The 23,448-nt window shown below is 38.8% G+C and overlaps 1 protein-coding gene and 1 long non-coding RNA gene across 12 annotated transcripts in view; one reads left to right on the top strand and one right to left on the bottom strand.

Moving 5' to 3' along the window:
- LOC144685408 (uncharacterized) overlaps positions 1-23,448 on the bottom strand; it is a 1,061,419-nt gene that overhangs the window by 985,399 nt on the left and 52,572 nt on the right. The gene's annotated exons all lie outside the window — the stretch shown is intronic.
- rabgap1 (RAB GTPase activating protein 1) overlaps positions 1-23,448 on the top strand; it is a 206,270-nt gene that overhangs the window by 114,116 nt on the left and 68,706 nt on the right. For all 11 annotated transcript variants that reach the window (XM_078549832.1, XM_078549829.1, XM_078549836.1 and 8 more), the window contains one exon: positions 14,204-14,354. In XM_078549832.1, the coding sequence (XP_078405958.1) occupies positions 14,204-14,354 (151 nt within the window). The remainder of the gene's footprint in view (positions 1-14,203; positions 14,355-23,448) is intronic.

Consider the following 23,448-nt stretch of genomic DNA (forward strand, 5'->3'; position numbering starts at 1 on the left):
ACAAAACAAAATAAATTTTCCCTAACCACTCTAAGAAAACCCTTTGCAATTTTAAAAACCTTATATTAAACCCACCTTTAATTTACTCTGCTTTATTGTAAGTAGACTTACAAAAACACAAGAATTAGGAGCAGGAGTAGGCCATTTGGCCCCTGGAGCCTGCTCATATCATGACTGATCTGACTTATGCCCTCAACTCCATCTACCTCTCTGTCTCGCTCTCTCCCCCCCCCCGCGCCCCCAATCCCCATAACCCTTGACTCCCTTGTTGATCAAAAATCTATCTAACTCAACCTTGAATATATTCAATGACCCAGCCTCAAATGCTCTGTGGGGAGGAGAATTCCACAGAATTCCCTGTGAGGAAACAAAATTCTCCTCATCTCAATCTTAAGTGGGAGACCTCTTTTTTTTCAACTATATCCCCTTGTTCCTGACTCCCCCACAAGGAGAAACATCCCCTCAGCATCCACCCTGTCAAGTCTCTCGGGATCCTATATGTTTCAATAAGATCACTTCTCATTCCTCTAAACACCAGTGAGTCCAGGCTGAGCCTGCTCAGCCTTTCCTCAAAATAACTCCTTCACCCCAGGAATCAGTCGATTGAACTTACTCTGAGCTGCTTGTAGTGTAATTATATACTTTTTAATTAAACAGATCAAAACGGTGCACAGTACTTCAGATGCAGTCTCAACATTTCACTACTTTTATACAGGATTCCCCTTACAATAAACACCAACATTCCATTTGATTTCCTGATCACTTGCTGCACTTGTATACTAACTACTTGTGATTCATGTACTAGGGCACCCAGATACTTCTGCACAATTGGGTTCTGCAGTCTCTATCCACTCATAGTATACTGCTTTTCTATTCTTTCTGCCAAAGTGGACAAGTTCACATTTTCTCACATTGTACTCTGTCTGCCAAATTTTTGCCCACTCACTTAACCCATCTAAATCCCTTTTGTAGACTCTTTATGCCCTCTTTATAACTTACTTTCCTACCTACCTTTGTGTCATCAGCAAATTTAGCAACCATACATTCGGTTCTTTCATCCAAGTCATTGATATAATTTGTAAACAGTTGAGGCCCCAGTACTGATCCCTGTGGCACTCCACTAGCTACAGGTTGCCAATCTGAAAATGACCCTCTGCTTTCCTGTAAGCTAACCATAAAACCATATGATCTATATTACAACTCTCCTCATAACTATAGTTTCTTTACATTTATTGTATGTGATGTTTCTTAAATATTTGCCTAGTCTTTTTGAAAGGTTTTCCCACTAACTGGTTTTCTAAAAGCATTCAGTTCACAATTGAAACCACATTCGTGAGACCATATTAATGTGAAAATAATTATATATGGATAAGATAATGGCTGCCACAGGGGTAATAAAATCGTAGTCTGTAATTAATCAGGAGGCTATTCTACTTTTCTGGAGTCCTTTTCAGTCATTCTGCTGATAACTTCAGTGTATTTAATATGATAAATAATCATCTCCTTGGTGTGGAGGAAGGGAGAGAAGGAATGAAGAGGTATAACATTTATATGTTGAGCTGCTAATGAATTAACATCCTGCCTATAAAAAAGGCTTCATTTGAATCTTAATTGCACTGATATCATTGTGATTGTATTCTCTGTTATCATTGTGACAGGTAAACCATTGTCCTGCTGTGAGCCTTTGTGTTCTGTTTAAAGTTGAGAAATCATGTTGACTTTCAGCATAAGTGTGTGTCAGCTTGCTTCTATCTACATAAGATGAAGAACATGCAGCAAATCCATTAGGGATGGGATGGTTCCATGTGGTGCACTTCTGTTGATGGTTGAAGAGACCAATTCATGAGAGGCAGGTTCTGCTGCAAGTGCTGTACATGAAGTGGTTATCAGGTGGTGTTGTGGGTTGTTTGCAGTGTTGGCGACTATTGGAAAACTGCTATAGCCATTGATTGCCATGCTGGCAACTGCCAGCCTGAAGGTGATGTCACCATTTCCCTCTTGTCATTGGCTTGCATCTTCCAGGTGTGAAAATCCATGTTTAGGGCCTTCATGTTGTGCTTGCAAGTATCCTTGAAGCAGAGCTTTGGATGTCCTACTGGTCTTCTGGTTCTGGCTACCTCGGCATGCAGAAAACCCTCAAACGCATCTCTCTTCTATGCTGCAAATGTCCAAACCAGCGAAATTGCCTCTGCTTGTATACTTGGGAAGATTTGCCTTTGAGAGGACTTTCTCATCCTTGATTTTGTCCTCGCATGAGATGTTGTGGTCCTTGCATGAGATGTTGTGAATGCATCACAAACAACAAAGATGAAAATTGTTGAACTTCCTTTCCTTATAGCTGCAAGTTGTCCATGTTTCACAGCTATACGACAAGGTGCTGAGAACACTGGCCTCGTAAACCAGCATCTTGGTCCTAAGAGTCAGCTAGTTGTCTTTCCATGCATGTTTCGTGAGTTGGCCAAAGGTGGTAGCTGCTTTCTCTTTGTGTACATCGAATTCTGCACCAAGAGTCAGATTGTCACCGTGGACCCAAGGTAGCAGAATCCACTAACCATTTCCTGCGGAGTTTTTAATGTGACCGAGGGTGGAGATATGACACCCTGTCCCGTAACCACTGTTTTCTTGATGCTTATAGTAATGGAGAGCTTTCAGCATAAGACACCAACTTATTGCTGGTATTCGTGCATTTTCCTGTCTGGCCAGAAAGGTTTTTTTTTCCTGACTGTTACTGGACGACAGTTGTACTAATGCCAGTAGCTTTCTTGTACCTTTTCTAAGTATTACAGCCAGCTGTGAAGTGGTAGAATGGCTTCCCAGTTTACCAACTCGGAGCGTGTTTAAGTTCTGTAACTAAGAAGAGCAAATAGTACTTATAATACTTAACATGTTAAAATAAAAAAGCATTCAAGAGCTTCACACACATACACAGAAATAAGCTACAAAGAGGGAGGATAGGTAAATGGTTTAAGAGTCCCAAAAGAAAGTCAATCATATATGTATCAAATAGATTGGTGATTTGGATGGTTTCAGATTGGGTTTGGTGATCTTTCCGGATTCTGTATCGAGGCAATTTAAAATGCTGGGGTATGGTCTTTGTCTCCTCTTCTGGAGACATCAGCTGCTTGGTTTATGTTAAAGACGCTGCCTGCAGCGTTTGGCCAGAACAGGCAGGGCACTCTTGCAGAATGGCTGGAGGAAAAGAATGGGACCGTGAGTCATAGTCACCTTGCTCATGGTCCCTGCACACTGACACTAGAAATCAGTGTCTCTACAAGGGCTAGTTTCTTGTCACATGACCTTCCTTTGCAAACTAACCAGTTTGCAAACTAACCAGTTACCAATGATAGTCATAACGAACTCATTCCAGGTCAATTGTTTAAAGTCCTCATCCTCCTGAATAACTAGATTATGTCTGAATGTCTTTGGAGTAGTTCAGGAGATGGCAGTTCAGATTCTTTTAAGCTTATTGTCCTGGGTGGGTTATTGCCAGACAGCCCACTTCTGTTCTGATAGCTTTGTAAATTGTTAGGTATATTTATGTAACTATTTGGCCATTGTGAGACTTGAGTTTTTAAAACTTTTTGAAACAAAGTGACCATTCTTTTGTTTCTGAGGTTAGGTGGTCTTTGGTGGTAGATAATTCTAATGTGCTGGGCATCACGGCCAAGCTTGTTTCGCTTCTCACTTGATCTCTCGATCCCTTACTGACTACGTTGTCAATCTGCTTGTCCAGCATCAATTACTCATTGGGCAGGGTTTTTTCCAACTAAGCGTTGGGAAACAAAAGCCCTTGTCTTTGGTCCTTAGCCACCAACTTCATACCTCTCCCTGACAACTGTCTGGGTCTGAACCAGACTGTTTGCAATATTGGTGTCATTTTTGACCCCTAGATGAGCTTCTGACCACATTCGTGCTATCATTAAGATCACCTATTTCTATCTCTATAACATCACCTGACTCTGCCCTGGCTCAGCTCATCTGTTAATATCCTTACTTCTGACTTTGTTACCTCTAGACCTAACTATACCAGTGCATTGCTAGCCAGTCTCTGACATTCTACCCACTGTAAACGTGAGGTTGCCAAATTCTGCCCGTGCCTTTACTCACACCAAGTCTTGTTCACTCATCGTTCCTGTGCTTGCTGACCTATGGTGGCTTCCAGTTAAGCAGTATCTTGATTTTAAAATTCTCGTCCTTGTTTACAAATCCCTCCTTGGTGTCTCCTCTGTTATCCCTACCTCTTTCATCTCGTTCAGCCCCATCACCCTCAGAGATGTTTGTGCTATCTAATTCTGGCTCCTTGAGCACTCCTGATTTTAATTGCCCCACTATTGGCAGCTTTCAGCTGCCCAGGCCCCAAGATCTAGAATTCTTCCCTAACCAACTCTCTACCTCTCTTTCTTCCTTTAAAATGCTCCTTAAAACCTACCTCTTTGGTTATCTGTCCTAATATCACCTTCTGTGATTGGCTGTCAAATTATGTTCCATAATGCTGCCGTAAAGCACCTTGGAATGTTATTTGGAACACATGTAAAAACAAGTTGTTGTTTTAAGGTACAACAAGGTTCAATGAAGAGTGCAGGAAGTCATGCCAGAAGCAGCACCAGGCATACCTAAAAATGAGGTGTCAACCTGGTGAAGCTATAACACAGGACTATTTGCATGCCAAACAACATAAACGGCAAGTGATAGACAGAGCTAAGTGATCCCACAACCAATGGATCAGATTGAAGCTCTGCAGTCCTGCTGCATCCAATCGTGAATGGTGGTGGACAATTAAACAACTCACTGGAGGAGGAGGCTCCACATATATCCCTGCCCTCAATGATGGGGGAGCCCAGTACATCAGTGCAAAAGATTAAGCTGAAGCATTTGCTACTATTTTCAGCCAAAAGTGCCAAGCAGATGATCCATCTTGGCCTCCTCCAGAGGTCCCCAGCATCACAGATGCCAGTCTTCAGCCAATTCAATTCACTCCACGTGATATCAAGAAACAGCTGAAGGCACTGGACATTGCAAAGGCTATGTGCCCTGACAATATTCCAGCAATAGTACTGAAGACTTGTGCTCCAGAACTTATCATGCCCCTAGCCAAACTGTTCCAGTACAGCTACAACGCTGGCATCTACCCTGTTATGTGGAAAATTGCCCAGGTATGTCCTGTACACACAAAGCAGGACAAATCCAACCCGGCCAATTATTGCCCCATCAGTCTACCCTCGATCATCAGTAAAGTAATGGAAGGGGTCATCAACAGTGCTGTCAAGCGGCACTTGCTTAACAATAACCTGTTCACTGAATCCCAGTTTGGGCTGTGCCAGGACCACTCAGCTCCTGACCTCATTACAGCCCACTCTTTAGTTGACCGCAACAGGTTTTTTGAAAAGGATATGTTTGCCAGTTCAGTGAGTGTTTAACTGTTTACGTACTGTGACTATAACAGACACCCACTAGGTGAGACCAGTTTCCTTGAGTTTTTTTTAAAGAAAAGCGAATGGTATTTATTGTACTTAACCTGATCCAAGTAAAATAATAAAAACACTCCAACTTCCTCTCTCATTTGCCCAGTCACATACACGCAAATAGATTACAGAGTGAGAGGATAGATTAAGAAATTTAGAGCCCATTTAAAAGGTATACAGCTCTTGGAGGTTGGTAACTTGGCTGGCTTCAGGTGGAACTTGATGGTCCTTCTGGATTCAGTGTCAATGCAGTTTAAAGATCTAGATGGATGATTTACCTGTTCTTCTGGAGACAGCAGCTGCTGGGTTGAGTTCTTATTAAAATTTCTGTCTGTGGCACCTGATAGCAGACAGGGTTCAAAACTTGCAGTTTGGTTGAAGAGAGAGAGAAGGAACCTACTTGGTTCTTCAGTGTCTCAGTTGCTTTCCATGCTGTACAGGAAATAAAAAGTTGCTTAATCATCCAAAGGGTATGTCACATGACCCTCTCCCTCTCCAGCTGCCCAGTGTCCCAAATACTGTTATGGCTAGTGTATTCCAGTTGTAATTTGATTAGACCATGGCTGAGAATTGCCCTCTCTGCCAGAGTCCCATTGTCCAAGTGACTATCTCCACCCAGTTGAGAACCCAGGTGAATGTCTCCATGCATTACTATGCACTGGTGAGGCCACAACTGGAGTATTGTGTGCAGTTCTGGTCACCACATTACAGGAAGGACGTGCTAGCTCTGGAGAGAGTGCAGAGGAAGTTTACAAGAATGTTGCCGGGGTTAGATAAGTGTAGCTACGAGGAGAGATTGGATAGGTTGGGGTTATTCTCCTTAGAACAAAGAAGGCTGAGAGGTGACTTGATTGAGGTGTACAAGATTATATGGGGAATAGATAGAGTGGACAGGATAAAATTGTTTCCCTTGATGGAGAATTCTAGAACCAGGGGACATAGATTCAAGATAAGTGGCAGAAGGTGTAGGGGGGACATGAGGAAGAACTTTTTTACGCAGAGGGCAGTGGGTGTCTGGAATTCGCTGCCCAAGTTGGTGGTAGAGGCAGAAACTTTAAACTCTTTTAAAAAGTACCTGGATCTGCACCTAAAGTGCTGTAAGCTGCAGGGCTATGGGCCGGGGTGCAGGAAGGTGGGATTAGAAAAGGCACCCGGGTGTCCTCGGGCTGGCATGGACAAGATGGGCCGAATGGCCTCCTTCTGTGCTGTAACTTTTCTATGGTTCTATGGGTAGGCAATGGCTCCCATTCATACTTCTTCAAGGCAGTTGTTCCTGGTGTGGCTTTGCATACAGGTTGTCTCCATTTCAATGGTTTTGGAATTTAGAAGGTACAGTGATGCAAATGTGTAGCCATCTTTGACTGTGATCCCAAGTCACTGGAATATTGCTTTAGTCTTTTTTAAAAAAGTCAATTAGTTTCTAGCCAGTAAATTCAAAAGTCATTTTTTGATATAAAGCTCAGTTTCACAACACCATCCTTCATTTTGATATTAGTATATAGGCATCAGAATGGTTTTCACCACAAACAACTTCATGGAATCAAATTTTATTAGCGCCGAATACATGAGCTATAAGTAGCAAGTTCTATACGTGGTTGTTCTAAATTTCAGCAGAGCAACCTTTTAGAAGAATGTGACACTCATTTGACTTTTCTCCATTTTATTGCTTATTTTGGCATCTTGGAGTTCCTAATGAAGTGTAATTGCTGTTTAACGTGAAGTAACTGAATCAGTCCTTGAACAAACAATTTAGTTTACTTAACAAAAAAAAACTGTCAAGGCTTCAGTATTAAGCTGTCCATTCTCCAGGTAGAGCTTATCACTTGGTGTCTGCCCCTCTCACAAGCAAAATTTACTGCTGTCAAAAGTGATTTTTCATTTTATCCATAATCTCTTATTTTCAGTCAACTGCAAGTTCTGATCTCCACCTCATCATAATTACTGATCTTAATCTCTGTCAGCTTGCGGCTTCTGACCTAAGATAGCTCTTGCAGCTGATTCATCATTGCAAAGATAAAATGATAAATTGTATAGTGCTGTAACAGTTCACTCGGAAGTGTTTTGAAATGTGCTTTGCATACAGTGAATAATTTTCAACTGCAGTGACCATTCTATGGAAGCCACTTTGCACACAACAGTTTAAAAGATGAATGATAACTTGTATTTATATAACATGTTTAATGTAATAAAACATCCCTAGATGCTTCATGGGACCGTTATAAAGTTAAATTTGACACTGAGCCTCACACGGCAACATTGGGGCAGATGACCAAAGGCATGGTCAAAGAGAGAGGTTTTTAAGGAATGCCCTTAAGGAAGAAAGAGAGGTAGAGAGGCAAAGAGGTTTAGGGAAGGAATTCCAGACCTTAAGGCCCTGGTAGTTGAAGGTATGGCTACCAATGGTAGAGCAGTTAAAACCAAGGATGCTCAAGAGGCCAGAATTAAATGAGTGTAGATATCTGGGAGGACTGCAGGGCTGGTGGAGATTATAGAGATGGGGAGGGGCCATGGGATTTAAAAATGTGGATGAGAACTTTAAAATGGAGATATTGCTGGATGAGGAGCTATTGTGGGTCAGAGCACAGGGGTGATGGGTGAACGGGACTACATGCGACATGGGCAGCAGAGTTTTGGAAGACCTCAAGCTTACAGAGGGTAGAATGTGGGAGGCTGACCAGGAGTGCACTGCAATAGTCACGTCTAGAGGTAACAAAGGTGTGGATCAGGGTTTTGGCAGCAGATGAATTGAGCTAGGGGCAGATGTTATGTAAATAGGCAGTGTGGTCAGAAGCTGATCTCAGAGTCAAATATGCTACTGTTGTGAACAGTCTGCTTTAGCCTCATACAGTTGCTGGGGAGAGGGATGGAGTCCGTAAAATGTCCTGCATTTCCAGTAAGGTCACTGGAAGTACTCTGCTCTCCAAATAGTGCCTTTAACAAAAAATGTCTTTGTCATGTATTTAAAAGACAAGGACATTAAACCCATAATCCCACACATCTTTTTTGTTAGACTGCATCCACATGTACCTACCTTCCCTGGTCTTACCAGCTCCCTGAAAAGGCAAAATATGAAGACATGTAGCTAATTCAGAAGCCTGTTGTCAATGACCCCTTTCCAACCTGCAGTGTTTAACAAGCAAGCTGCAGAAGGACATCTGCCTGCACCAGCTCAGTAGGCAGATTGAAACGATCAAAGGAGGACACCTCCAACAATGCAGCATACCTATAAAACTGCACTGGAGTGTTGCTCTGATTCTACACAAGTCCAGGAATGGAGCTTGATCCCATGATTTCTGATTTGGAATTTTTCATTTTCAAGCCTAATTGTTTAAACTACAAGTCTATATAGCCATCTGTGAGCCAGTAAGTATTGTTACTTTACCATTAAACACATTCTTTTCCATTTCCACAGAAATTAATCCCCATCTATTAGTAAAAGAATTGCTGTTATAGGGATAAGATTTCTCACTTTTCAGCTGAGGTTTCTCTGCCCTTAACGCCAGTCACTCCGCACAACCCCCCCCCCCGCCCCCAAATCACTCACACCACACCCCTCCCTCGACTTGCCTGATAGGAAAGTGGTTTGGTGTAAGTTATTGGCAACTAAATACCTTTTGAGCACTAACCAGTAATCTCAACAATTTTTAAAATTGGTTTCTGTAGACCACATCCTATATAGCAAAAAAAGCAATTCAACAACATTACCTTGAAAATTCGATGATGGGAACTGTCCTGCTGCCTTTCGTCTACTTATTTTGAAAGATAAATGATGAATGATGAAATGATACTTCATTGTTGATCAGGAGAAGGCCACAGTGTCCTTTAAGCCTAATATTTTAATCCACTAGAGATAATCTGAACCAGAAAATGTATGCCAGCTGCTGGAGTAGAATTTTATGAGCCAAGCCAAATATTGCTATGATGGTGAATTGAGCTTCAACTTTCCCATGTGCAATGTGTGATAAGATGCTTGCAGTTTCAACACTTAAATAATTATTATTTTACTCAGTATAAAGCCCCATTAAAAACTTGTTGGATGATCCATTTCAAGGTTGACCCAGAGACTGTACAGTGGTCAATAAACCTTGAAACCTTGAATTTAGGTAGGCACAGAATACAAGTCCTTCCCAGTGGGAATATGATAGAGCTGCTCAAAGAAAAACTAGTAGCAGATTTAACCAGTTGTTTTTATTACTGTAGAAGAAAGTCAATTGTTGGAAATTTGTGATGTATTCCCTCATTTTCCCTGTATCGCCACAAAGATAAGGGAAAGGAAAGCAATACAATCATGATTCTTGGGGCGCCTCTACTTTTTGAAATCTTGTGATTCCATTTACACCGGAGGATGGGAAGGGAGAATGTACAGTAAAATCCCGATGAGTCGGATCCCAGGGGATCCCCCCCCACAGTTGTGTCACGCAGAGCTTTGTGATAGCCGAGAAAGCCCCATTCCCATGTGAACACATCCTTATGTAACCTGATACGCCTACAAATGCAGTATGTCAAAAGCAACAGATTCAAATGCCAAATGAAAGCACAATAAAACTGATAATGTGTGAAAACTCTTTACTCAATTTGTTCACATCTTTCAACGGCCTGATCTTGTAAAAGGCCGGAGCTTTGCATTTATACGTTGGGAGTTAGCTCAGGAAAAGTTCGGCTAATCCAGAGTTCCAGTGCAGAATTTTGACTTACCGTGGGCACCGTTCTATGGGATTTGCTATTCTGCTGGTAGAAATGGTTGACAACTTCGACATAACTGGAATTTCATGTCACTCGAGTTTGACTCATTGCAATTTCACTATGTAGAATGTCATTCCAAAAAGCTATACTTAAGCCACTGAATCCTCTTCAAAATTGTATACACGGGTCAAAAGGTAATAGCCTCTATATTCTACCAAATTTGAGAATGAGATTGGGTGTAGGTATGGCAGGGCTAAGTATACAAATATGGAGAAAATCTTTTTTAAAAATGGAATTGAGTGAAGAAAAGTTTGTGTTTGCAATGAACCCAATCCTGGCTTCTATGAAATCCAGACCTGTGTACACCAGCCATTAATAAATCCGATTGCTACAGCTATGTGACCCCTTTTGTGGTCATATCAGCAAAACTCGTATCTGTGTGTTTTTTTAAAAACTTTTTCACAGAATGTGGGCATCGCTGGCTAGGCTAGCATTTACTGCCCATCCCTAATTGTCCTTGAGAAGGTGGTGATGAGCTGCCACCTTAAACTGCTGCAGTCCATTTGGTGTAGATACACCCATAGTGCTGTTAGGAAGGGAATTCCAGGATATTGATCCAGCAATAGTGAAGTTAATCGGTTAATCCTACCAATAGTGTCATGGACAGATGCAATTGCAACAGGTTGGTGAGGACAAGGTCCAAGTAGCTTTTTCCCACTTGGCTCCCTCACCATCTGCCACAGACCCAGTCTAATTGCTATGTCCATTAGGGCTTGGTCAGTAGTGATACTGTTGAGCCACTCTTGATGATGGACATTGAAGTCCCCCACAAAGAGTACATTCTGTGCCCTTGCCATCCTCAGTGCTTCTTCCAAATGGTGTTTAACATGTAGGAATATGGATTCATTAGTGGTGGGTGGTAAGTGGTAACCAGCAGGAGGTTTGCTTGCCCATGTTTGACCAGATGTTATGAGACTTCATGGCGTCCAGAGTCAGTATTGAGAACTCCCAGGGCAACTCCCTCCTGACTGTATACTACTGTGCTGCCACTTCTGGTGTGTATGCCCTGCCAGTGGGACAAGACATACCAAGGGATGGTGATGGTGGTGCCTGGGATATAGTCATACTCACAGTCGTACTTTACATTCAATGTCAGGTTGTTGCTCGACTAGTCTGTGGGACAGCTGGCACAAGCCCTCAGATGTTAGTAAGGTGGACTTTGCAGGGTCAACAGTGCTGGGTGTGCCGTTGTTGTTTCTGATGTTTAGGTCGATGCTGGGTGGTCTATCCAATTTCATTCCTTTTAGACTTCGTAGCGGTTTGATACATCTGGGTGGCTTGCAAAGCCGTTTCAGAGGGCATTTAAGAGTCAGCTGCATTGCTTCATGTCACACGTAGGTCAGACCAGGTAAGGACAGATTACCTTCCCTCAAGGGCATTAGTGAACTTGACGGGTTTTTAATGACAATCAGCAATGGTTTTGTTACTGAGACTAGCCTTTTTCAGATTTATTAATTGAATTTAAATTCCACCAGCTGCTGTGGTGGTACTTGAACCCATGTTCCCCAGAGTATTAGCTTGGGCCTCTGGATTGCTAGTGTAGCGACGTTACCATTAAGCTACCACCTCTCCTATGTACGTCTCTGCGTGCGTCTGTGTGAGCATGCGTTGGTCTGTTTTATCCATAGCTCAAGCTTACCAGCTGTAGGTTGAATTACCGTGCAATAACAAAAGCAGGTTTCTTGGAATGTTGAATTCGGTTTATTAGGTCTTCTAATATATAGCCTTCCCAAATCTGCCTCATAATATACAAAACTTGTACCACAAGCTAGATTATTTTACCTCAAAGGAGCCAAGCTATTAAATGAAACAAAAACAGAAAATGTTGGTAATACTCAACAGATCAGGTAGCATCTGTGGAGAGAGAAAGAGTTAATGTTTCAGGTCAATGACCCGTAATCTGTTCTGGTGAAAGTGTGAGGATTAATCTTTCAGCCTGAATGACAAGTGCCCTTCAAAATACTCTCCCTAAAGTATGTTGCTGGAGAAGAGGCTTTACAGAAAGGAAAAGTTGGTATTTTAAAATCAACATCTTAACAACAGGCCAGTGAAAGCTTTAATTTGCTCGGACACAAGTTGGTCAAATTTCGAACACTTCTATGTAGCAGCAATGGAGTCAACATATAATTTCATAATTAGTTGATAAGGGAAAGAATATTTAAAATCCATATTCTTAAATCAAATATTAGAAATTTAATGTGTCGGGACAGCTTTCAGCTGTGAAGAAAGATCGACCGTGGAATGAAAACTGATCTCTTTAGGCAAGAGGAATGACATTACTTATTAACAATTATCCATAGCCTGTGAACATAAAGAATAGGAATAGATTCAATCAATCTTTTTAGGTTTAACAATTTCTCATTATTCAAATGAAACTACCCTTCCTCATAGCGGTACTTAGATCAGAAATCGCAATAGGTGAGTAGATGAACATCTCCCTTTAATTTTTCATGCTATGATATTACTTCCCTTCCACACTCTATTTAGTGACCATGCACTCTTTCTGCATTTGCTGTTATAGATGGCTCTGTGCAATTGTGTATTTAAAACCAAAAATATGAATATTGCTGCCCTTATACCAACAATTTAAATTTGATCTATACATGTTCCCAGTAAATGTTTTCTTTTAAAATTAAAATAAATCCTTTAAAAGTACAGAATTTATTGCCACCCGAAGCTCCAGGTGTGGTATAAATTGTAAAATTATTTTTAAGAAATATTGTAATTTTTTTTTGAATGGTGCAAAAATAAAATGTTTAAATCTCAATTCACTTTGAAAACCCTTTAATGTCAGCTCTCTTGAAGCAATTATCATTTCCTGAGAGATTTTTTGTCAGATCTGAAAATATTCATTCCATATTGAAGTGCATAGGAACAGACTGTAATCTCTTGTGATAGTCCTGTTCCTCCTTATTTGCTTTGCCGAGACGACTTTGATCTTTAGAATTTAAATTCTTAGAACTGCATCAGCCAAGGGCATATGATCATTTGGGACCTAATGTTTCTGGTGCCATTCTCAAAGCAGTGGAATTTTCTTTGCCATGTAAACAGCTTACTGTATTGAGAGCTGACAGCCCATTTGATACTGATAAAATCTGCATGTATCTAACAGAATAAAGATCATGATATTTTGAGTGGCTGTTTTAGTTCCGGATTCTAATCTTGAATTAATTATATCAATGAATTTCTGGGTCTAATCTTTCTGATAGCTGAACTGCATTTGGCACTTTTTTAGTTTAGTTGCGAGTTTTGATTACAGTTAGAAGTATGTTTGCAGCAGCGGTTTCTTTTAAAGCAATAAGGAATGTTTCGTAGGCCCTAATACACAGCTAATAATTTCATCATTATGCTGAAATATTAAAATCTTCAAAAAAAATTTGAGTATCAGTAAGATACTTTTCCTGGCTGTCAGTCACATTATAACTATTAACATCAGAATCTTACAAAAAGATCTCCTCTCCCTGTTACACAGTATAAAGCACCATTTGGTTGGGGGTATTTAATAGGTGGATATCTATTTACCGAATCAGGCAGCAGAATCACAACTGTTTTATTGTTAAACTATAGTTCAGTACAAATACCAGTTTCCACTCTTCCCTCTGGATCCTTTTCCTGTCCAGAAGCAAAAACACTCTTACTGAGGAAAAACCTAGCCCTAAGTCCAAGGTCCCATGAGCATCATCTACTCTCAATTCACTCTGAAGCTTGTCCTGCTTTACTCAGGGACCTGCATTTCTAAAATTGTAAGGGGGCACTAGTCAATGGTGATTGATTCACTTGCAATTATTATATCCAATTTAAATGAAAAATAATTTCCTTGTGATTGAGCATGCATTTAAGTGTAGAACCTTATGAAGGAAAAATGTTTTTGATTCATCGGTGTTGATAAAATTGCCACCAATATTTTTATATTAACAAATTCTGTATGAGTGGATTTGTGGAACAGTAGGCATGTTATTTTACTTGTTCCTTATGTTCCGATTTGAAATTATGTGCAGGCATCTAAATCTGAGTGTAAGACCAAAACCACTGTCTGCCTTAGTAAGAAGTGGTGTCCCTGAGGCTCTACGAGGTGAAGTTTGGCAGCTGCTCGCAGGATGCCATAACAATGACCAGATGGTAGAAGATTACAGAATTCTTATCACAAAAGTAAGTAATTCTATATTTAAGCAAATTGTATCTGGCTTTTGTTGAACAGAATATTCATATATTGGTTGATATGCAGATTTTTAAATTTGGTGCCATTTGTATGCATTTTCTTCGTCATTTATTTTTGTCGAAAAATTAATTTGGAAATTGACGTAATTCTTAAATGGTGGGCTATTGTTACAGTCCTTGGACTGTTCAGGAACAGGTTATACAACTAACCTGGGGACCTGGTTGGAATTCATCAAAGATTATATTTATGGTGTTCTCAATTACTTAAAGGTGTATTCACCATCTATTGAACAGCATGTTTCAAATACCTTACTAATGATTTAGATTAAGAAATATTTTATTAGATGTTGCGAAGAAAAAATTGTAGTGGTCCTCACTGTTAAATTGCATTCTGAATTTGTTTCCAATTGCTCTAAACTGAGTGTTGCAAATAGTTGCATACGATGCAGCATATCCAGTTGGAACTCAGAAATAAGTCCTAATCATTTGTCATAAAAATTTAGTGTTAAAATATCACACACGAAACTGATTCTCTTCTGATTAGAAAAAGACATTTCCATCATTGTCAGTTTAAAAAGAATGAAAACTAGTTACCAGACTTCTGGGTAACCATTTCAATTGCAAAAAATGTTTATTTTTAAAGAGACTTTTAATTTGAAAAAGAAAACCCAAAGCATTTTGCTATGAAAACAATTGGAAAAGTAACTGATTTTTGTTGGATGAAGCGATGGTTAACTGAGAAAGGTAATGATGAAAATGTTTTCTGTTATTTTAAAACCAGCAATTATTGCATTGGAAATAATGGTTGCAATTGAACCATAGGCCTAAAATGGCCCTGTAAACAATGACACTCAGTTACCAGGAGCATAGAATGTTACAGCACAGAAGGATGACATTCAGCCCATTGTGCTTGTGCCAGTTCCTTGGTAGAGCTATCCAGTCTATGCAGTCATATGGCTCTTGTTACAGAGTGCTCATGTTGGAAAATGAATGACCTTATTTTCAAATGTATTTTTTTCTATTAGTGGTGTAGGTTATTCAACGAATGAAGTACTTTCAGTAAGAGCGAAATGTTACTTACTGAACCTTTTAATATTTATTTTTTTTACATAGCATTGTTGGGAGCTGAATGGACTGTCTGAAAGGATGGTGGAAGTAGATTTGGCCATAACTTTCAAGAAAATTGTATAAATAGCTGATAGGTGGGAGGTAGGGAGGAATGCAGGTGAATGAGACTAATTGGATAGCTTTACCCAAGGGCTGGTACAGGTGCAATAGGCTGAACGGCCTCCTTCTGTGAGATCATTCTAAGCTCTATTTGGAAATTGTTTGTCGTTTTATACAGGATCTTTGTTTTATGCCTATAGTTTTACTGAAAAAAATGTCTTCAACCCTGAAGGCAATGCAGTGGATTGTTGCTACAGCTGTAGCATTGATGCAAAGTAGTGTCGCTGCACTGAAGCTAATGTGAAGTGGAGCTTGAATCTGGAGAAAGGCTTGACCTGAATCTGGAAGAAAACAGTGACACTTTATCAAGAGAGAATTTTAACTTCCAGTTCACATAAATTTAGCATTGGTTGAAAACTAAAGTCACAAGTATGTAGTGCAAATGCACCCTTAATTTACCATCAAGTGCATTTACTAGTTTATAAGGAATCTATATTTTCACATTTTGATTGAAATGGAACTTCAATGAAATACAACATTTTCACGATCTATGATTATGATAAAAGAAGATGATCAAGAGTCAGGGTGTCATGTTATGCCTATCTTTGCATGCACCATCAACTGGTATAACAATTGACCCTTTTGGGTTTGAAATAAAAACAGAAAATTATGGAAATACTCAGGTCTGGCAGCATCTGTAGCGAGAAACCGAGTTGTGCTCCCATACGTACAATTTTGCAGAAAGCAGAACTTCACAGAATCAGTCAATAACCATCATAGAGTGGGAAATTCTTAGCTATATTCTTCAAGGTAAAATTGTGCTTTTCTCCAAGTTTAGAAAAGGCCATTGTTGTAATTAACTGCAGAACTACTGACTTCTTGTTTCTTAATTGTTTTAGAAGTGGTATAAATGGTAAAAAGCTATTATGCGCAGATTTTAAGTGCACTATCTAATTGAACAGATAAGTAAACCTCCTAAAGTGCTAACTCCACAGATTAAGCACAATTTCTCAATTTAGGATTTTGTGACTTCTGCTTCACAAGCGGAATTAGATCAATTGTTTATGCAGGTTAGGAATAAGATCCATTCATGTGTGCATTATTAGTTAACATTTTACGTGATTAGAATGTCTATTTCATGATTTTCCATTCTAATTACTAAGCAAGCAAGTCATTTTCTGGAAAGGATTGCTAATATTTCCCCAGATTCCTTCTACTTGCGGCAGCATTTTTTATTGAGACTTTTGTTAATAACACTGATGTGCCAAATTAGTTTTCTGCCAGTGTTTAATTGCCATTCTTATTCCAGTTTTGATTTTAGCATTGAAGATTAGATTGTAATAGCCTTAATAAACTTCAAAATGAGACTTGTAAATAACACGCCTAGCTAAAATTACTTTTAAATTAGCATGTTTATAGTAAATCTATCTACTGAGTGGAACAACAACGCAAAGCAGAATCATGTGCATACTTAAATCAATAGTTAGATTTGTAATAATGTGTTAATTTAAAATTATTACCAGCTCCACATTTAGAGTCATATTATTCTTAATAGACCTCCTGTTCTTCTCCCTTTCGGGAGGGCCAAAGATAACTCATTATTAAAGTTTGATTCAGGAGCCAGTACCTAAATCTTCAAGAACTTCCTAAAAATCAAGAGAAAAAACATGCTTCTGTTCCAAATATAAAGTGTTTTACAACTGTAGGCCTTAAAACGTGTTGATCTATGTTTATTACAAGAAGCACCAAATTGTGGTTGGCTTTCATTTTCTCTCAAAACAGTGGTTTGAACTTCTACTTCAAATATTTTTGATCACATTGTAGTAGTGCTAAAGTGTATTAAAATTTACAACAGTGTCTAGAATAAAACTACCTTATACAAACCACTTCACGTGCATACTTGCAGCTCAGTACGTGCTTATTAGGTAGTTAAAAACTAGCATATTCCTGAATATGATCATTTTGAGCTGGAACCTCATGTTTAAAATTCTGTACCCCCCTGATGTCAGTATATTGTTTGAATAGATTCTGTCCATGTCTAATAGACCAGTTGTGCTGCACCTATGCTTTTAGATGGTACAGTTTTGAAAGTTGTGCGGGCTAGCAATATTGCCATTTCTGCTGTCAGTTTCTATAATTTAACCTGCATGCCTGTGAACAAAGTGTTTAACAAGCAAGGAGTGCATCCCTATTTGAAGCATACATTGACATCCCATTATATGTCTGAGGATAATATTTTTACATTAATTATAATGATGCTCCTTATGACAAATTTGTTTCCCCATTTGAGAACTGGAGCAGCTTTTAGGTGAAAAGATCTAAGTGGATTGGGTTACTTTTCTGATTTATTTCAGTAACATTGTTATCAAGAGGATTTTCTAGTTTTGATCATTGCCATGCTTTTATTTGTGATTGATATGAATGTTACTCATATGCTATGAAATAAGGATTTATTTGGAGGAAATCAGAGGTGATCCATTGCCTGGGGATAGAATGTATATCCCCAGTCAGGGTCACGTCATGTGACCTTTCTCAGGAAGCCCTCCAGGTTGTTTCTAGCTTTTACTCCATTCCCTGTTATATCAAACCGGCAGTGGCAATGACTTGTAGTAATATCACTTTGGCTAATTAATTTCTGATTTTCCATGATATTTACACAGTGAAACCTCTGCGTGTATCTTCCATAATGTTTTACCGCAACATTTTTTGACCGATTTTCTATTTGCCTCCGGATCAATATATCAAATCTATTTATGTCACAAAAATCTAACATCATGACAATCTTGTTTAGGGGACCTCCTTAGCAAGACCACCTCCCACCCCCATGGTCAACCTCAAGTTGAACTTTCCATCACTAAATCATGAAACAGTCTAATTCCATCTCAGTAGTATCACCTGTCTCTGCTTAGCCTCAGCCCATCTGCTATTGAAACCCCTCATGCATCCTTTTGTATTTTCCAGAGTCATAATTCCAATGCCCTGATGACCAGCCTCCCATCTTCCACCTCCCATAAACTTGAGCACATCCCGCTTGTATTCTAATTTGGCACCAAGTCTGGTTCATCCCTGTTCTTGCTGACCTACATTAGCCCCTAGTCTCGGAACACCTAAATTGTAAAATTCTTACCCTCATATTCAAAGTCCTCCATGGCTTTACCCCTTCTTGTTTCTGTAACCACCTCCAGTCTTACAACCCTCAGAGAACTTTGTGTTCCTCCAACTCTGGCTTCTTGTCCCGTTCCCCACTTCCTTCACCGCACTTACCTAAGTGGTAAGCTTTTGAATCCCCTCTGAAAACTTCTCTGTCTCTTGCTCTCTTTAATATACTCCTTAAATCTATCTCTTTGACCAAGCTTTTGATCACCTGTTCTAATGACAGCTTTGGCTCGGTGCCTAATTTTTGTCTGATTTGGCTCCACTGAAGCATCTTGGGACATTTTACTACATTGAATTATTGTTCACGTTGTGCTTTAAATCAGTGCCTAAAAATATTTGCCATTAAATTTTTGATAATGACTTGTGTTTATGTAGCTCCTTCAATGAGAAAAGTATCTCGAGATGCTTTAGATGGATGAAGAAAATAGATGCCTATCCATATGAGGAGAGGCTAAGTGGGAAACCAAAAGATTATAAAATAAATGACTGCAATTAAGAAGAAAGTGGTACAACAGTTGCCAAACATTTGTCTAAATAGGCATTTTTAGCATATAATTGTGAAATATACCAATACTCAACTTTGCTGTTTAGCTTTGGCACAGTTGGTAACATTCTCTCTCCTCTGAGTCACAAGGTTGTGGCTTTTAAGTCCCAGCCCAGGACTTCAGCTCAAAAACGAAGAGGCTGACACTCCACTACAGTGAAGCGCTGTGCATTGTTAGAGGTACCCCCATCTTTTGGATGAGATATTAAACCAAGGCCTGCCTGTTCACCCAGGTCGATATAAAAGATTCTGTGACAGTATTTTGAAGACAAACAGGGGAGTTATCCCTGGTGTCCTGGCCAATATTTATTCCTCAATAAACATCACAAAACAGACTCTTTAGACTATCTGGTCATTATCACAGTGCTGTTTGTGGGAGCTTGCCATACACACATTGGATGCTGTGTTCCCTATGTTGCAACAAGGACTACACTTCAGAAGAACTTTGTTGATTGTAAAGTGTTTTGGGACATCCTGTGTCATGAAAAGCATTGTATAAAAGAAGTCTTTGCTTTAGAACTTTAATCTTCAAAGCTAGAATTATGGATTTGACTATTGTAAAATAATTGATGTTTGAAGGATTAAAAGTTTAGACTACATGAAGACAGGGTAGATAGTTGCCTAAAAAAGCACTTGGTTTCATTTTTATCACCAATGCTGTAGACAATAGCTGCCTTAAGTTCATAGAAGGTATCTTTTTACTTTAATGTAAAAATTATTGCAATTTCTTTTTAAAAACTAACTGCTCTATCTACATTTAAACTAAATGTCTTAGCAATATACTTAATTTATATGCTAAGCTGGGTGATTACTTTAGGGAATACTTTTCCAATTGTAATATGCCAACTCAGTAGCAGTGTACATAATTCAGGAAGATGCTGGGTTATTACAATAAATTGTTGCTCATTTATTTCCTACAGTAATAGACATCTTTCATGTTATTACTTTATGCAGGTAACTTTTAACTGCTTCACTCATTGTTTTTCTGGATTAGCTTTGTAAAATTAATTTAATTTTATTGCTGAAATATTGGCATCAAATCTCATTTATATTTTATGGTCCCAAAAGATTGCATTCTACATGGATCACTGCCCTTTCTGCATACTTCAGGCAACTTTTTAAAAGACCTAACCGTCAATCCAGTCTACATATTATCTTTGTTATGACACAGCCAATGGTAAATGCTGAGCTGTTCAAGTTCCAGAGGGAAACTTGAAACAACTGTCACGACTAATTTTCAATTTGTATAAATTTCGAGATGCGTGCCTTGAATTCAGTAATAATAAGACCACCAAGTCTTATAGGCTTTTATAAAACTAGATTAAACATTTATTAATAAGAGAAATGATTTAATTACATATATAGATCCACAAATTACTACTATGATAACTTCTAAGTCCCCATATCAATCTAACTCCCAGTTACACTTTCGTTAAGCCAACAGTAAGACACGCAGATCTTAAAAGACCAAGGCAAAGAAACTAATACCCTCAACAAGTCAAATTCCAATTGAGTTTTCTTAACTTCAGCCCTTTGAGGACAGCAGCTTGAGGCATAGATGCTGAAGGCTTTTCACGCACTTGTAAGGTCTTAAAAATGCCTTCCCTTACAAACCGTCTTCTCTTTATACATATCTTCCTCTTTGAATGCAAATACCCATTGTTTCACTATGTCTTTGGACCCTATCTCCCTGATAATAAAACCCTCTCATAGCACTAAGTTTTACCAGTAATCTTTGGGAAAAATAAACACAGTTTCTAAACTTCACCTGGCTAGGTGACATATTTCACCCCTCCTTTCAGAACAATCTAGTCTAGTTTATTTAAAAATGCAAATGTTCCCTTGACACTTATGTTTTTAAACTTCCCCATGTTTACCTGATTAACATTTCAAACTTAACCTCTCTTAGATGAAAGCACCCAGACTAATTCAGTCAAGTCTCTCTCACACACCCACATAGACACATCCCACTATTATTTTATTTTACAATAAATTCCAATAACACTATGAGAATTATTCTATCTCCTTGACATCTTCTATACATGGGTTTCTTTATTTCCCTTGTGTCATTTCTCCTATCATATTGCAAGTTGGAAAGATCATTGTGTGCGGTGTGAAGTGTTAAACCTCTGCTTCTCCAATTCTGTCCACTTACACATCTTTGATTTTCATTGCTCCATTTTTAGCCTTGACTTAACTACAAAGGCCCTAAGCTCTGGAATTCCTTCCTTAAACCTCTCTCCACTTTTGAGGCACTCTTTAAAATCTACCTACCTATCTGTCCTAGTATCTCGTTACGTGACTTGGTGTCAAATTTTGTTTGACAAAGCTCCTGTGAAGCATCTTGGAATGTTTTGCTACCTTAAAATATGCTATATAAATGCAAGTTATAGTTGATTTTATATTTGGGCGAGTTGAGAATATAACTTTTTGGGAGAAATGCAGCCTTGTGATTCAGGGACAGATGAAAAACAGTGGGGCAGGGGAAGAGATTGCAAACTGTTGTACTTATGAGACTGTTTTTAATTGAGAGTTATGAAGTTTAAGAGATCAAACTAAACTTAATAAAAAAGAGAACTGCACTTATATTCAATTTATTGCCACCATTATTGTTCAGCTTGGTAGGGAAGTTTTTCCAACACTGGGATTTGTAGCTTAACTTTAGTTATATAATTTCCAGTTAAAATGTGAAAAATTACCATCTTATATAAAGTGCTACAATTTGATTACCTTAATTGATCTTTGGCATTGAATATATCATTAATTTGGTGTCTGCTGATTTGTTAGAATAGCTTATTTGAATCATTTGTTTTTGCTTTTGTTGCATGAAAGATAAAACTAAGTTATTTATGTTTGTGCCCCTACTTTTCTTTAAAAGAGTAGTTGGTGTAACAACTATAGTGGATATTTTATACAAATTTCTTTTTACTAAAATGAAAATATCATTTTGACCAGACAAGTGAAATCAGTTGATTAGACTAATTTATAAAATGACAAATGTGGAAATTTGCTCACGCCTAAGTATTGCTGTTGCTTTGGTTCAGATCTTGGAACAACAAACGTGGAATTTTCACAATGTTAGTTATTAGGACCTGATTTGATGCTGCCCATGATTGATTAACCAAAATTACAACTTATTAACTTAGAGATGACAACTATAATGTGCATAGATAATTTTGTGAAAAGCATATTTTAGAGACTACAGAACTTGAAAAAAATTAATAATGCTTTCTATCGTCTTCATCAAAAAAAATAGTTCATTGAATATTGAAAGAAACCCCATCCATCTTAGTTTTGGAGTAAATTTGACTCCAGAATAAAATGTTCTTGCTCTGCTTTACAGTCCTCTAGTGACTGGTAGAGTTAATTCTGATTATCTTGCAAGTAGCTCAAGTAAAATGTGCTGGAATAATAACTTGCAGACCTGGAGGGGAGGAGGAGGGGGAATATTTATCTATTCTAAAACCTGGATCTCAAAGCTTTAACACTACTTAAAATTGCCTTTCTTAAACTCCACATTTCAGATTTAGGATCTCTATGTTGCTGCAATATTATTCTGAGGTTTTTAACTTTTCCTTTACCTTTTCCTGATGAGCTACCCTTGCCCATGGAATCATAAATATTATAGGATTGGCTTTCCAGTGCCTTCCTCCAAGTGGCCATCTTTCACATGATGAGATGATGAGCCAGCAGTCTAACCAATCATCAGAGGCATCACAACCAAGCCTCATCCTGTCCTATGATACTACATTGCATGCGCTTTCTAACAGGGTCAATGGATTGATATTGGAGCAAGCAGCTTGCTTTTTTTTTTTGTCTGGTCTTGTCTGAGGTATTCAGGCTAATTGTGATGTCCCTATCACTGTCCCAGGAGAGAACAGCTAATTAATCACAAACCAAGGACAAAGTTGAGGCCTTTTTGGTCCATGTGGTTTAATAGCATATTAGGAGTTACACTTACCCCAAGTGTTAAGGCAGGTGTTTGCACACAACAGACCCACATCATACACTAAGATAAAAGCAAAATACTGCCCCATCATACACTGATATGAGACAAAGATAGAGAGATTAAAAACATGGAACAATTGGTGATGGAAAGAATTGAAGATGTGACTAATTACAGGTAATATTTCTGGCCACCTATGAAATTAACTTGCATTTTAAAAATAATCAAAAGGTCATGCTAAGCAAAATGAATGTTCTTGTCCTTGAAAGGTG

This window comes from Cetorhinus maximus, chromosome 10 (assembly GCF_964194155.1).
Source record: "Cetorhinus maximus chromosome 10, sCetMax3.hap1.1, whole genome shotgun sequence".
Lineage (NCBI taxonomy): Eukaryota > Metazoa > Chordata > Chondrichthyes > Lamniformes > Cetorhinidae > Cetorhinus > Cetorhinus maximus.